A 14,259-nucleotide genomic window follows, 5' to 3' on the forward strand; every position below is an offset into this window, starting at 1 on the left:
ATAGCCTAGAAGAGTTGCTGAGCATATCCATTCCATTATATCCACACTGTATCCATCTTCTGACGGATGCTGCCAGCAGGATAACACATCACAACACTAAGCTTAAAACATCTCAAATTAGTTTCTTGAACATGACTTAAATGGCTTCCACAATCACCAGATCACCATCAATAGAGCGTCTTTGGGATGTGGTGGAACTGGAGACCCACATCATGGATGTGCAGCCAACATATCTGCAGCAACTGTGTAACGCTATCATGCCAACATGGACCAACATTTTTAATTAATGTTCACAGCGCCTTGTTCAATCTATGCCACAAAGACAAGGCAGTTATAAAAGCAAAGGTCCAACACACTACTGGCAAGAAGTGGCCATTGATCTCAGGGGTCTAGGCCCACCTAAAAGAGTGACTACGCCCCCTCAGCTGCATTTTATTGATGCACTTCAACTATAAGTTACACTAATTCTTACAATTTGGTAATGAAAAACTGAAATATCACAGATAAGTTACTGTAATGTGAGCACAGTAGTTTAGTGCTTCTGCATGAGTTGAGGAAATCAGCACGACTCTGAGGAGGACACTGAGCAGATAGATCGATGCAGGTCAGGCTTTGGGAACTAGTTTCAAAGCACGACTCTACTGAAAAACTGCGAAACAAATGTAAATGTGTTGATGACACTGTGCGCTCACAATCACCCATCCTACTGTGTGGAGAAAAAGTCTCTATTGTTTGTCTCCCCCTTTGCCTCTGCAATCTAAGATAGATATTTTTGCACTTTTAGAGTTGTGGCTAAATGTCTCCATGACTGTACTATCATATATTGCTGTCTTGAGCCAAATGCCTCCCCCAGTGTCAAAGTTGGTTGCCCATCCAGCACGTATGGTCTGCTCCTGACCCTGGTAGCCAGTAATCAAAAACTTAAAATAAAGACTGAATTAACTATTACTGTGAAATACACGTGTGAGTTAAAGTAATATAAATAAAAGAAAATGTGAAAAATTCATAACAATACCAGACCAGAAGTATCTTTGTTTTATATATACATTTATATCATTATATACACTGTACAGATTTCAAAAAAATAAATGGTCAATATTTAACATTGTGCACCCCACGGATGTGTAACTACAAAGAGAAAGGGAGTGAAACAGGCGGATTTGTGATATCAAGGATAGATATCTACAACCCCATTAGTAATGATGGTTCTTTTTCTCTTTTTTTCTCCATACAGAACATTTTCACAATCATTTTATACAGTCAGTATATAAATTAAAATGTTGCTGGTTAACCTCTCTTTGTCTCAAGCAGTCCCTAAAGAGAATGCCCTAAAACAGAAATGCGAGCTTGTCCAGTAAACTTTACCAGTGTTTGGTTTTTGGCCAGTGACGAGTGTAGAAAGACAATTTTAGCTCGATTTCTTAAAAAAATGTATCAAACCCTGACTGATCTTTAACCAATATTTAAATTGCATCGATTGACTTTCACTAAGCCTTTGGAATGTAATGCTTTGTCAGCAGGGCAGTACATCAGGACAAACAGATGAATATGAGAGGTGGTTATTTTGGGATGCTCCAAGGCTCTGCTCTGACCTGAGATGTAGCTAACAGTGAAGCAAAGAGGTGATGATTATCTCCTGTCTCACCTTTTTTCCCCCCCTCCTCCCTTCCTGACACTTGGAGAGGGAGCGCATATGGTGAAGAGCAAGGCGTGACGGGGTTCATAAGGCACACACAGAATACTTTGTGCCAGAAAGCATGTGTGCACAATGGGGGTGTTTTGAGGGAGCATCAGCTGTGACGTGAAGGAGCAACCCTTCGTTTTTTGGCCTTGGTGAATTAGATTGGTCCACTTAGAGAGGCGAGATAGGGCATAGAGGAAAAACGTCTTCAGCTGCTTTTGTTTAAACTGAAAATCTGGTGTATGGCGGTCAAATGGAGCAACTTTTATCTATGGTTGTTGTAAAGCTTTTTTCTTGTGACCTTCACTCTCAGCTCATGTATAAGAGATCTAAATGTCCTCCAAACATGAGGAAAATAAGCCTGCTGTGAAGAGAGGTTTGTTCCAGCATCATCGTCAACAAGTGCAGTGATTCTCCAAGAAGTGACAACTTTAAAAAAAAGAAGAAAAGAACATACTTCTCTGTACATCTGGATTCATACAGAATAAAAACAGCAAAGAATGCTGTTCAGTATTAAACTGGCAAAATAGAACTTAGTGCAGATATACACACAGGGACTCACAGTAAATACAATCACACAAACATAAGTTCAAATACTGACATTCAACCACGGTGCAAACACACACACACACATCCAGTAGACAAAAAACAAACAGTGGAATGTAAAAAGACTTTTCCCAACCCCAGGTGTTATTACTCTCATTTGTTTCCATTCATCCCAACAGCTCGTGTCTGTACAGGACTTGAGGGAGGTCGCATTCAGGCAGCAAAGATATTTTAAAAAAAATAACTAAATAAAGACAAACTCTGCCTTTACATTCCCAGTTCTCATTTCAAACAGAAAGGTGACAGGGCTTTTTCAACTGCAGCTCCACAATTGTGGAACCAACTTCCTGTGTCCGTTACAAATCCTCCAAATGCTGCTGTCTTTAAGTCTAGATTAAAGACCTAGTTGTAGTCCATGATATTCCTGGGCTCTTAATCTCTTGACAACGTCTGCAACTGGTGGCTGCAGTCTTATTTTGTATTTTGGGCATATTTGTAATTTGTAATCTTGTAATAGTTGATAAACTTTTGATTTTTTGTAAGTTTTGTGTGTGTATTCAGATGTGTTTTGTGACTAAATGAAGTTAATCGACACACATATAAAAAGCACATACAATCTGAGATTTCTTGAGAGCACAAAGTGGCATTGCACCAAAACAGCCAGTTTTAAGTTAATACTGTAAGAAATATTCTTCTTGTAGTTTCTGGTCACTGCCACTGATGTACTGGACTTGGAGAAACTTGCTGGTATTGCATATTGGTGCAATGCCATGGTGTAGGATTGGGCACTTTATCACCATGAGATCTTGGAGATGGTTAAAAAAACAGCAGTAAAAAGCTAGAAAGAGGACATAAGATCTCAAAAAATGTTTTGCCAATCTATCACTAGTGTTATCAAGCCATGCATTAACGGTTGGCTGCTGTGGTACCACAGCAGTGAAATGTGATGGAAAAAGGTGAAATTCTAGTTGTAGGACTCAATATGTTCTTATAAACTCGGAAAACGTAGTCATGGTAAAAAAAAAAAGAAAAAGAAAAAAAGGTTTAAATATCAGGACATAAAAAACATAATCTGTCCTAGCAGGTCTTACACTGAGGTAAATACAACCTCACATGAAGTATAAAACATACTACACAGTGTCTTTTTTTAATTCAAGAAACATTAAGCCAAAATGCCGAAACAGTGTGTGTGAAAAACTATGTACACCTTACTGTTTCCAGTGAATTTAAGAGGATAAGCAGTCAGGACTCGATAATCACCCGCTCTATAAAAGCAGTTTGTTAGTCTGTAGCACTCAGGTGTGTGCTAACACAAAGCCAAAGAGGAATGACACAATCAGTGATCTTACAGAAGCAACTGTTGCATCTCAGATTCTACCGGCATAAGTTAGCACGTTAAATGTTAAAATTGAGTTAATGACAGTTCAATTACAAGAAGACTGTAGAAGGGCTTGTTTGGAAAGGTTGCACAGAGAAAGACAGCTTAGGTTTGCAACGATGCAGCTGAACAAACCACAACCACTTTTGGAACAATGTCCTTTTTACAGATGAGAGATGTTTGGTCATAGCGCCACATTTGGAGAAACCCAAACACAGCAGATCAGCACAAACACCAACTGTCAAGCACGGTGGTGGAGGGGTGATGATTTGGGCTTGCAGCCACAGGACCTGGACACCTTGCAGTTATTTATCAAACTATTCCAGAGTCAAATGTGAGGCGATTTGTTTGACAACTAAAGCCTGGCTGAAATAATATCCCAAGAACAGCAGCAAATCTACAACATTGCAGAAAAGCTAAAAATTAAGGTGTTGCAAAGGCCCAGTCAAATTCCAGCTGTCAACCTCAAGTTATTGCTGCTAAAGGCGGTTTGATAAGCTTTCTACACACTATTTCTTCATTTTGGCTTAGTTTCAGTTAAACTAATGTGTTGTTGTGCATCTCAGGTTGTATTTACCGCATGTCAATAACTTTTTATTATGTGCTGGTATGTAAAACTTTAGAACTGAGAAAGGGTGTACCTTTGCTTTACCATGTCTATATGTCGTCAACAATTTGCACAGATTGTTTTCTGCTCTCAAAGAAAACCATTTACATTTGGGTTTCTGGACTATAACCATTTACCAAAACATAACAACGTTAAAAATCAAAGTGGTAAATTGTTTGACAATAAAATTCTCTGTTATATATTTCCGGCAGTCTTTTTTTCTGAGCTCAAATCTTTTACATGTGAAACTGAAACTAGCTGTCTTTCTTGAGACCACTAAAGGGCGTGTTAGAAAGTTGTGTATATGTTTTGGACAGACAGACTGTTTAACTTCAGTGACCTCCACCCACATGTCCAGCTAATCTTAATTTTTGTCATTGTTATCAAGGGCAGTTTGGTTTTCAACAATATTTTTTGTTCAGCCGTCCAAATCTAAAATATTTCCTCCCTTGCACACACACACACACACACACACACACACACACACACACGCACACACACGCACACACACGCACGCACACACACACACGCACACACACGCACACACACGCACACACACGCACACACACGCACACACACACACACACTCACACACACGCACACGCATTATCCCCACACTTCCACACTCGTGGAAGCTGCTTTTTGCTTATTTTCTGGAAGAACAGGTTGATTCTCTAAGTTCTTTCGAAGCAAAACTCATTAAATAAATAAAGAAAACACAACATTAATCACCTTACTCTTTTTTTCTGTCCATCGGGAGTTAAAGAAAATAGGAAAGCAGTTTGACACTTGCCCCTTTTAGACCAGTGCTAAATGTTCATGTTCATATCCTTTTTTTCTTGTTTTTTTCTTGACGATCTTCATTTGGGGTTACAGCACATCACCCACAGCACGCACAGACGACAAAGGGTTCCAGCCAAGGGAGAATTATTACAGTGGTAGCAGGAGGAGGAGGAGTGAAGAGTGAAAAACATGATGAGTGACAGAGTCCAGTTCCTGTCCATTTTTAATACAGCTCTTCTGTTGCCTGTGCCGCTTTTCCTGATTTTTTTTTTTTAGGCATTTTAAAGGAATGTAGGAAAAGAGACAGAAACACAGAAGGATTCAAACAATCAAGCAAACAATCAAACAAACACACTGCCACAGCGGATGGTTGGAATGCCTGTTTGATCCATTTTTGGTTGGTAGTTTGTAATTACGGGTGTTAAGAGGTACTGCTCTGATGTAAAACATTAGGGAAACATGGTGGAAGAAAAAAATGAGAAAAAAAGAAAGATGGAACAAGGAGAGCATATGACATCAAAGACATTTTTAAGTTCAGACAAACGGATGAGACAGGGTCAGGCGGGAATCAGATCTTGACATGGGTGAAATCTAAGGAAGGTGTCATGAGAACTGAGGGCGAGGAATATCAAAGAGGCCTGAGAACAAAGAGATGATAGATGGTCTGAAGCCCAACAGTGCATTTAGGTAGTAGGGGATATGTGCCGAGGGCAGGGGCAGGGTGGGGGGATTCTTGAGGGGAAAACAATGTAGGCAGGTGGGCTGCTGGGTCCTTCAGGCCTTAAGAGCATGCCACTGGGCCACGGCAGTGCGAGGATGACCCATCATGTCTTTCCAGTGTTTTACCTCTGCAGGGCCACTCTTCCATGAAAGATAAATCTGTGAGGAAGAGACAGTCACTGTAACTTGTATACAGCCACACAGAGATAGATGTTATTTGTAAAGAATGCTCCCAATCAAACAGCAGAGTATTAAGAGAAAAAAAACTGTGATTCTTAAGTGTAGCCCTTTCACCACTAAGCCTGCTGCTCTAATTGGAATTTAACTCAAATCCAGAGCAGAAAAAAAGCCATTAGAGCAAGAGATTTCACCCAGTGAAAAACTCAGAGAAAGGCTAATGCTGTTACTAATAGGATCAAACACAGACTCGTCTGCAAGCGATTCTAATGTAGTAAGAAACTCCTGGATACCACATGAAAAATTGTTCACTTTTTCATTGTTCTCTATTCTACGAAGCTATTCTAATAATAGGGAACTGCGGCATGAAAGAAAATAATATGTGTGGTTAGAATGGGAATACATATAGTACCTGTAAATATTGTAGAGGTGTATGAAAGCCTTATAAAGTAAATGCTCTTCCCTGCTGTACACAGCGCATAGATTTTTTTTAAGTGCCCGATGAAACAAAGATTTGATTTAAGCTTTGGTGTATTCCATTTTTATTCTCCTAATACATATACCGTATGTTTATTTATAGAAAAGCTGGTGTTTGGTTTTAAAAACAAGCAAATCCTTCACTGCACAGGGAGAAAAAGGAGTTATTTTGGTTACTGTTAAGTCTGATATCTGAAGCAGTTATGGGATAAAAGAAACTGTGGTTTTATGGGATTGTAAAATCCTGACAAATCCCACAAGTTTCGAGAAAAGAACAATCTAATTTGGTAGTAATTACAACCGAAGCAGAAACTGTTAAATTGCATGTCCAGTGAATTAATTCATATTAATTGTTGAGCAAGCGTAACACCGACTTGTTCAGTCAGAGCACCCAATGTGACTTTGTCTACAGGCAGCAGTACAAAGGAATACATAAACAATGGTCTGCAAAACTCCTTGAGCCAACCCTCAAATTTTTATATTTTGCTTGGAAAATGAGAAATAGGTGCAGTGATTTATTGAAGCAGGTGTAAATATACATGTAAATACAGCATGTAAAGTAAAAACAGAGTTTGTACAACGGGCTTGAAAATCAATATTTGGTGTGACCACTTTTATTCTTCAACACAGCCTGAACTCTTTTAGGCAGCTTTCTTGTAATTCCTTTAAGTAGTCTTCAGCAATAGTTCTCCAGTCTTGTTGAAGGACATTTAAAGCTCTTTTTTTGGATGTTGGCTGTTTGACCAGTTTTCTCATATTTTTTTGAGGACACACTCAACACCATGCTGCGATATGGCAAGCTTACAGCTAAGAGCTTTTTGGGAATTACCTTGTTGGTCAAAGGATGCAATATTATACTGTCAAATTGTGTTACTTTTGGCATTTTTGTAGATTCGACTAAAGAAATGGGAACATATTATGTATGTTTTTGCGACAGGCAGCTAGTAACAAAAAAGGATACAAATGTATAGTTGGTTCTTTGTTAAATTTTCTGTCATGTGTAGACACAGCACTGGTTAATCCCCTCAAGTTATTTGCCTCCTTGTATGTGTGTGAAGGGCAGGACTGAAAATGAGTGGAAAAAGCAGCCAATGTCCAAAAACAACATTTGAAAGATCTGCAAAAACCCTGGAGAACTGTTCTTTAAGACCACTTTAAAAAGTCACAAGAAACTCCAAGATTCCTTGGTTGCAAAATATAAAGAAATGAGAGGTGGCTTAAGACCTTTGCACAGTACTGGGTTCATATTTGCCGTTTAAAGTAAAGTACATCTACATGTCTTTGTGTCTAAAAGAAGCTGCAATTTATTAGATTTTCCCCCCCAGAAAGCATTAAAACTACGAAACATTATAGGAAACTAAAAGATGCAGATAAGAAGTTTAAAATGTTTAATCACGTTGTAACAGAAATACATTAATTTTTCTCAGAGTTGATCAGCTAATTCAACAAAGAAATTCAGGCATCAAAGGGGATATTCCGGTTAAAGATGGAAAGGTTTAAACTCACCATCTGCATTTAGCCTAAACAGTAAATGTGCAGTTTGCTGACTGTGTGTCTCTGCATCTGCCTCTGTGCCATTCCTAAATGTTGTAGTATTAAGTCTAAATAAAGCACACTTTTACTTTCACACTTAAAATTAGCAGCTTGTTGTTTGCTGCATATGAGTTCATTTACAGCACAGGGGAATGAACTGCATGTTCCAGCAGGGGTCAGTAGAGACTGGCTCACTGATCATCTGCTGATGGTCTGACAGACAGTCAGAAAAACACAGAGGAAGAGAGAAAAAAAGAGGAGGAAGAAGAAGAAGAGAGGAAGAGGCGAAGAAGAGGAGTGGGAAGGAGATACCTTCCCAATGACATCATTGCGGCTGAGTCTGTCCTTGTCCATGACGGTGATAATTATGGTGGTCTCCCTCAGCACGTGGGCAGGCACGTCAAAGGGGAAGGACTCGTTGAAAACAGGGTTCAGACAGCGCTTCATTACCACCGTCTTCTTCTTCTCCACACGTTTGTCCTTGTGCATCAACCACACTTTTACGTAGGGGTCTGAGAAGAGGGAAATGTGCCGGTTATGAAGCAATATAGCATTCATGAATTACCAGAATTGGGGATTTAATGAGAACAAAATAAACCCAACAAAATACCAAAAATGAAATATAAACACACTATTTTCTCATTTTCTGTTGTTGGAATGTAAAAATGTATTGAAGAAAGGAAGATGAGGGAGAATCTATACCAGAAGTGCCTCCAATGTCCATGGCTTTGAGGTTGCGGGCTTTGATGATGCTCACAGTGATGGTGTTGGCTGTGGGGTTGTAACACAGAGACACCAACAGATCCCCTCGACTTCCCTGGAAAAAACCATAGACAATAACAAAAACAATAACAAACTGTTCATTTTTAATTGCCTTATTGCATTGCTCTCCCTTCTGTCACTCATCCTATGTTTCCTTTGCTTGCCTGTGTTTCCTTCATCTACCTGTCAGCCTCTCCATATTCCCTATCCCTTCTCCCTCCAGCATGCTGCTACATCTCCCATGGGAGCATCACGGCAGCCAGGAATGACATCACCCGCTACATTCTGTCCCATCTTCTCTTTCTCTTCATCTTGCCCCCTCCCTTCCTGTCTATCTTCTTTTCCTCTACTCAACCTCTTTCCTTCTTACTCACACTGCCATCGCTACATGGTTTCAGCTCCTTCCAGAAAGTCTGCATGTTGGCTAGGTCCAGCTTGTTGAGTGGGATGGACACCTCTCCTATTGGGTCGTTCCTGCTGAAGCGATCGTAGTCAAGAACCTGGAGATACAGGGTCCTCTGAACCACCTTCTCATAGGGGAACCCTGAGAAAGAGATTCACACATGATAGTCTTAATATGTTGATGAATGATCCAGACAGAAATGACTGCCTGCATGTGCTGTGAATGTGTTTAAGGAAAAGCTTCCTGATCACACCTTCGAAAAGGAAGGTCTCGTTCCAGTGGGGGTTTAGATTCTTCCTCTTCACTTTTGTCTCCAGTTTGTGCTTCTTGTCTGGCAGCAGGTATAGTTTGACAAATGGGTCAGAGGTGCCAGAAAAGTCCTTAGCTGGCAAATCTTGGCCTTTGAGAATTTTCACAGTGAGGGTGGAGTCTTGAAAACTGTATCCAACACTGAACTGAATACGACCCAGCTTTTCACACACTGGACCCTCATGTTCTTCTTCCTCTGAACCTGGTGACAGCTGACAGAACAAGAGGAGATAAGCAGGGCATTATTTATTTTTATTCAACCCTGTTATCTTATTGGAGGATTTACAGCACTGTGAAAAGTCTTTAATCATATTCATTTATTAAATAAATAATGAATAAATAAATACACTTTCTTGAAATGCTGATTTCTATTCCACTAGCCACACCCAGGCCTGCTTACTGCCAGACCTGTTTGACCAAAGAATCACTTGAATAGAGTCCATCTGACAAAGTGAAGTAGGCTAAAAGATGTGAAAAAGTTCACTGACATCTATGACTCTGGAAAGGGTTACGAGGCCATTTTTAAGGCTTTGAGACTCCAGTGAACCACACTGAGAGCCATTATCAACAAGAATGGAGAAAACATGGGGTGGTGGTGAATGTTCCCAGGAGTCCAGGCCTACCAAAATTACCGCAAGATCACATTGACGACTCATCCAGGAGGCCACAAAAGAATCCAAACAACATCTGAACTGCAGGCCTCACTCACCTCAGTTAAGGTCAGAGTCCTTGATTCAGCAATAAGAAAGAGACTGGGCAAAAACGGCATCCATGGGAGAGTTCCAAGGAGAAAACCACTGCTGACCAAAAAGAACACCAAGACCCATCTCACATTTGCCAGAAAACATCTTGATGATCCCCAAGACTTTTGGGAATATTCCTTGGACTGATGAGACAAAAGTTGAATTTTATGGATGGTTTGAGTCCTGTTAGATCTGGTGTGAAACTAACATCTCTTAAGTATCATAAAAAGAACACCATACCAACAGTTAAACATGGTGTTGGTAGTGTGATGGTCTAGGGCTGCTTTGCTGCTTCAGGACATGGACAACTGGACCGGTGAGATCACCATTGAATGGCACAAAAAATCGAAATGAAGGTTTTGGCATGACCTTAAACATCCTGTTCATGCTTAAAAATGTCCAGTGTGGCTGAATTAAAACAATTCTGCAAAGAAGAGTGGGCAAAAATTCCTCTGCAGTGATGTGAAAGGTATCCCAAATGATTGTAGTTCTTGTTGCCAAGGGTGGAAATATGACAATTATAAAAAATAATAATAATAAAAAAAAAAAACTCCAGAAGGAATCAGAGGAAGAGAACCAGTACAATCTTGCAAAAGAAGATTTTTTTTTTTACTTCCTGCTTAAACAAAAAACAAAAACAACAAATTGGCTAAAAACAATAATTTAATGGATATAAACTGAATATTCTTTCCAAGGAGATAAGATTCCAGTTAAAGAATTATATGTGTTAATGCAGATAATGTCATTTTTCGTGCTGCTGAACTGGTGTGTCCAAATTGTGAGTAGATAGATACACTACTTTCAACAAACAACTTCCACCCACTGTGCAGTATGTTGTACATATGTCATTTGGGGTGGTGTTGCTCAGGTAGTAGCGGTGGCGGTTTGATCATTAGCCCAGCCACAATAACAGACTTGTACGGTGACTCTGCCATAATTGCTATGTGAGTTTGTATGCCTGCGTGGAAAAAGAAACCATCTGTGAATGATTTTATAGCACTTCTCTAAAGTTAAAAAGCTATTTTTTTTAGATTATAGATCTGTAATAGCCATGCGACAATGCTGCTGTCAGTGTTGATAATAAAGTGTTTAAAATCTAAGCATACTGCTCAGATTTAAGTACATAAAGGTATATAATAAGTCCCTAAAACAGAGAATACTGACGTGATAATGAGGGGGTTATTTTGAATATAAGACTGTTACATTAGACCGCATTACTTTATGTTTTTTCCCTAATGACCTTGGGCTGGATAGGTATAAAAGTGTAGCACCGCGGGAGCTGCACTGCTATGATTTAAATCAAGGGTCAAGCTCTGCAATATTCACAGCATGGTCACACAGTCTGAACACTTAAAGAGGAGCGAACACTAAACAAGGGACTTGAACTCCACACCACGGGGGGCACCAATTCTGAACTTCACCATAAATACCACAGCTTGTAAGTGGCAAACTAGCATGATGTTATGTCGCATGGCTAGCGTTCCCCGTAAGAAAAGGGCAGAGCTGGTTGCATGGCTGTTTGGAAAAGCAGATTATCTATTGACAGACACATCCTCTGACTGATGGTGACATGGCCTGAAGGGAGGGAGAGAATCCAGTTTAAAAAGTGCTATCTGATGGGGGAAGAGCTGGAGGCATTATTCAAGGGGCAGAAACATAATATCCAATTCTGTATTTTCCCACACAATCCTGGTGGTGCTGCCCAGCCTCATTCTCTATGCTGAATATGTTCACTTTTCATTATGCAGTCCTCCAGCCAACAGATGGCCTAAATTGCTATTCCCAATTTTCTGCATTTGGATACTCTCGTTTTCTTAGAGTCCCCCCCCCCTCCCTTCTTATCCAGTTTTTAAATTTGCCTGCCTAATTTATTTTTCTAAAAACCACAGCGATCCACGTGCAACAGAGGCAAACATGGCCAGGTATATATATTGTAAATGTAAATCCTTTACAGAGTTTTTTTTCTAATGTGTCCTTCACATCTGTTGTTCTCAAAATAATAATAAAAAAAAGATTACAAATGGGAGCAATGTGCCATGCTCCTTTCTCATAATAATGTGAAGACAGACAGACAGACAGACAGATAGATAGATAGATAGATAGATAGATAGATAGATAGATAGATAGATAGATAGATAGATAGATAGATAGATAGATAGATAGATAGATAGATAGAATTATCTATATATAGATTATATCATATTATGTAGACACACTCACACACACCACACACAAATGTATCATTTACTCTTGCTTGAGTAACATTTGCTAAAAACCGCAGAGCACATCTGTTTTTTGGAAGTCATGTCGTTAAATGCACAATTGGAAGAAAAAGCGTGCTAACCCTTTGGGGAAAAAGTAACTTAGGCTTTCAGCACTTCTACAAAAACAAGGACAGATCTTCATCTAAACCCCAATATATAAAAGAAAAAAAAAAGCAGTTTTACTTTTTATGTTCTAATTATGCATAGTTAATAATCCCTCCGACTGCATTCCTTTATCAGCAGTGACTCCTGTCAGATGTTTCCTCGAACTGCTTATGAGACCAGCACAGTATTAAAGAGGAATTCAGGACTGCGCCTCAGGACTACATAACTGGTTTGAGTTCATCGGTAATTCTGAGATGATTTGAGTGGACTCTTTAGGTCATGCCACAGCATCTCAGTTGGGTTAAGGTCAGGACTCTGACTCGGCTATCTCAAAGCATGAATTTTGTTCTTTTTTAGCCATTCTGATTCTTAATTTACTTGTGTGCTCTTCGTCAGTGTCTTATTCCATCAGTAAATCTCTCCTAAGCTTAAAGTAATTGACTTTTGCCCTGATACTACAGTTCAAAACTTCTTCACACAACTTTAAATTCATTGTTTCCCCATGGATTGCCAAGAGGCCAGGCCTAGTTCCAAACTTGCAACATGTTCTTTTCTTCTTCTTGTCCTTTCCTCATTGTTATGCAGCATTTTTCTCACAGTGGATAAAAAAAAGTCAGATTTGAGGGAGCTGCAGAGATCTGTGCAGATGTCCCACTTTTGCTGTCTGACTTGTGTTCTTTTTCACTTCTTTCAGGGCTTCGTGTTGAGCTCGTTGTGTGATCTTTGCAGGCCAGCCACTCTTGGGAGCACAGCAGCCCTACATACCTCCACTTTGAATCAAATTGTCCTTTTGCAGCTCAATGAACACTCATAAAAAAGCATTTAACTTTTTTTTTCTAGCCACCTTTGTGCATCTCTACAATGTACAATGCTTCTTCTGTCCTGTGAGTCAAAGTTGCTGTGATCTAGGAAAGGGTCACACATGTCAGTCTTGAAAAAAAGCAACCAGACTTCACCTCTACAACCGACACTTCCAGTCGGATCTCCCGATCTCTTACAACGGCTGATTCCAAGTAGTTTTTGGAGAGGTCATGAGCACTTTTAGCAATTCTTGACTGCAAGTGTTAAAGAAGAACATAAAACATATCTGTTTCATCAGATATTGTTTGTCTATAAATCTGAGCTATTATTGTCAAAATGTTACAACCCTTACAACCCACAATCCTTTCCTTTGTAACTGCGATTCAAAAATGAATGGACTAACCCTCGGGTGCTTGGGATCCTTCCATTAGATTCCTTGACAGTGGCAACAAACGGTAGAATATCACTAGCCTTATCCTTTAAACAAATAAAGCACATATAAGCCTCCCTATAATGTGTGGATGTGTGATAATAGGCAAAGACACTTTTCACACCACACTTTCCACCACTCTATGAGCACCACACAAAATGAAAGCAGTGTCAGAGTACGTACTGATAAGAACCTGATGCTGACAGGACCCCAAACCCCTATCACCTGAGATGCTTGAGTGGGTTGGATGCATATATACTGTGACGTCCAATAACATTTCACTCGGTCCTTCCTCTCAGTACCGTCTGTATATACGACTATGGCTTTTTATATAGCACCACAAGTGGCTCAAAAGTGCAGGATTGGTATTTTCAGCATGAAAGGAGGGTTGTGTAATATATAGATGGCTTTGGCAAAAGTGCCCAGAATGAGTATTATCATTAGGCCCTGCCACTGTGAATTCCTCAGACACCCCATGAAACCCACATAATTACACAGTGCTCATACCGATCTGCCATATTCTCACAGCACCCACAGCAG

The 14,259-nt window shown here is 39.8% G+C and overlaps 1 protein-coding gene across 3 annotated transcripts in view; it reads right to left on the minus strand.

Annotated features, from left to right (window-relative positions):
- Nucleotides 1–1,025: 1,025 nt before the first annotated feature.
- Nucleotides 1,026–14,259, minus strand: part of syt7b (synaptotagmin VIIb) — a 127,428-nt gene continuing 114,194 nt past the window's right edge. For all 3 annotated transcript variants that reach the window (XM_006780219.3, XM_006780218.3, XM_006780217.3), the window contains 5 exons: nt 9,321–9,588; nt 9,039–9,208; nt 8,605–8,719; nt 8,215–8,414; nt 1,026–5,874 (listed from right to left, as the gene is read on the minus strand). In XM_006780219.3, the coding sequence (XP_006780282.1) occupies nt 5,770–5,874; nt 8,215–8,414; nt 8,605–8,719; nt 9,039–9,208; nt 9,321–9,588 (858 nt within the window). In that variant the 3' untranslated portion in view covers nt 1,026–5,769. The remainder of the gene's footprint in view (nt 5,875–8,214; nt 8,415–8,604; nt 8,720–9,038; nt 9,209–9,320; nt 9,589–14,259) is intronic.

Source organism: Neolamprologus brichardi, chromosome 1 (assembly GCF_056152115.1).
Source record: "Neolamprologus brichardi isolate AB-2024 chromosome 1, ASM5615211v1, whole genome shotgun sequence".
In the NCBI taxonomy this organism is placed as follows: Eukaryota; Metazoa; Chordata; class Actinopteri; order Cichliformes; family Cichlidae; genus Neolamprologus; species Neolamprologus brichardi.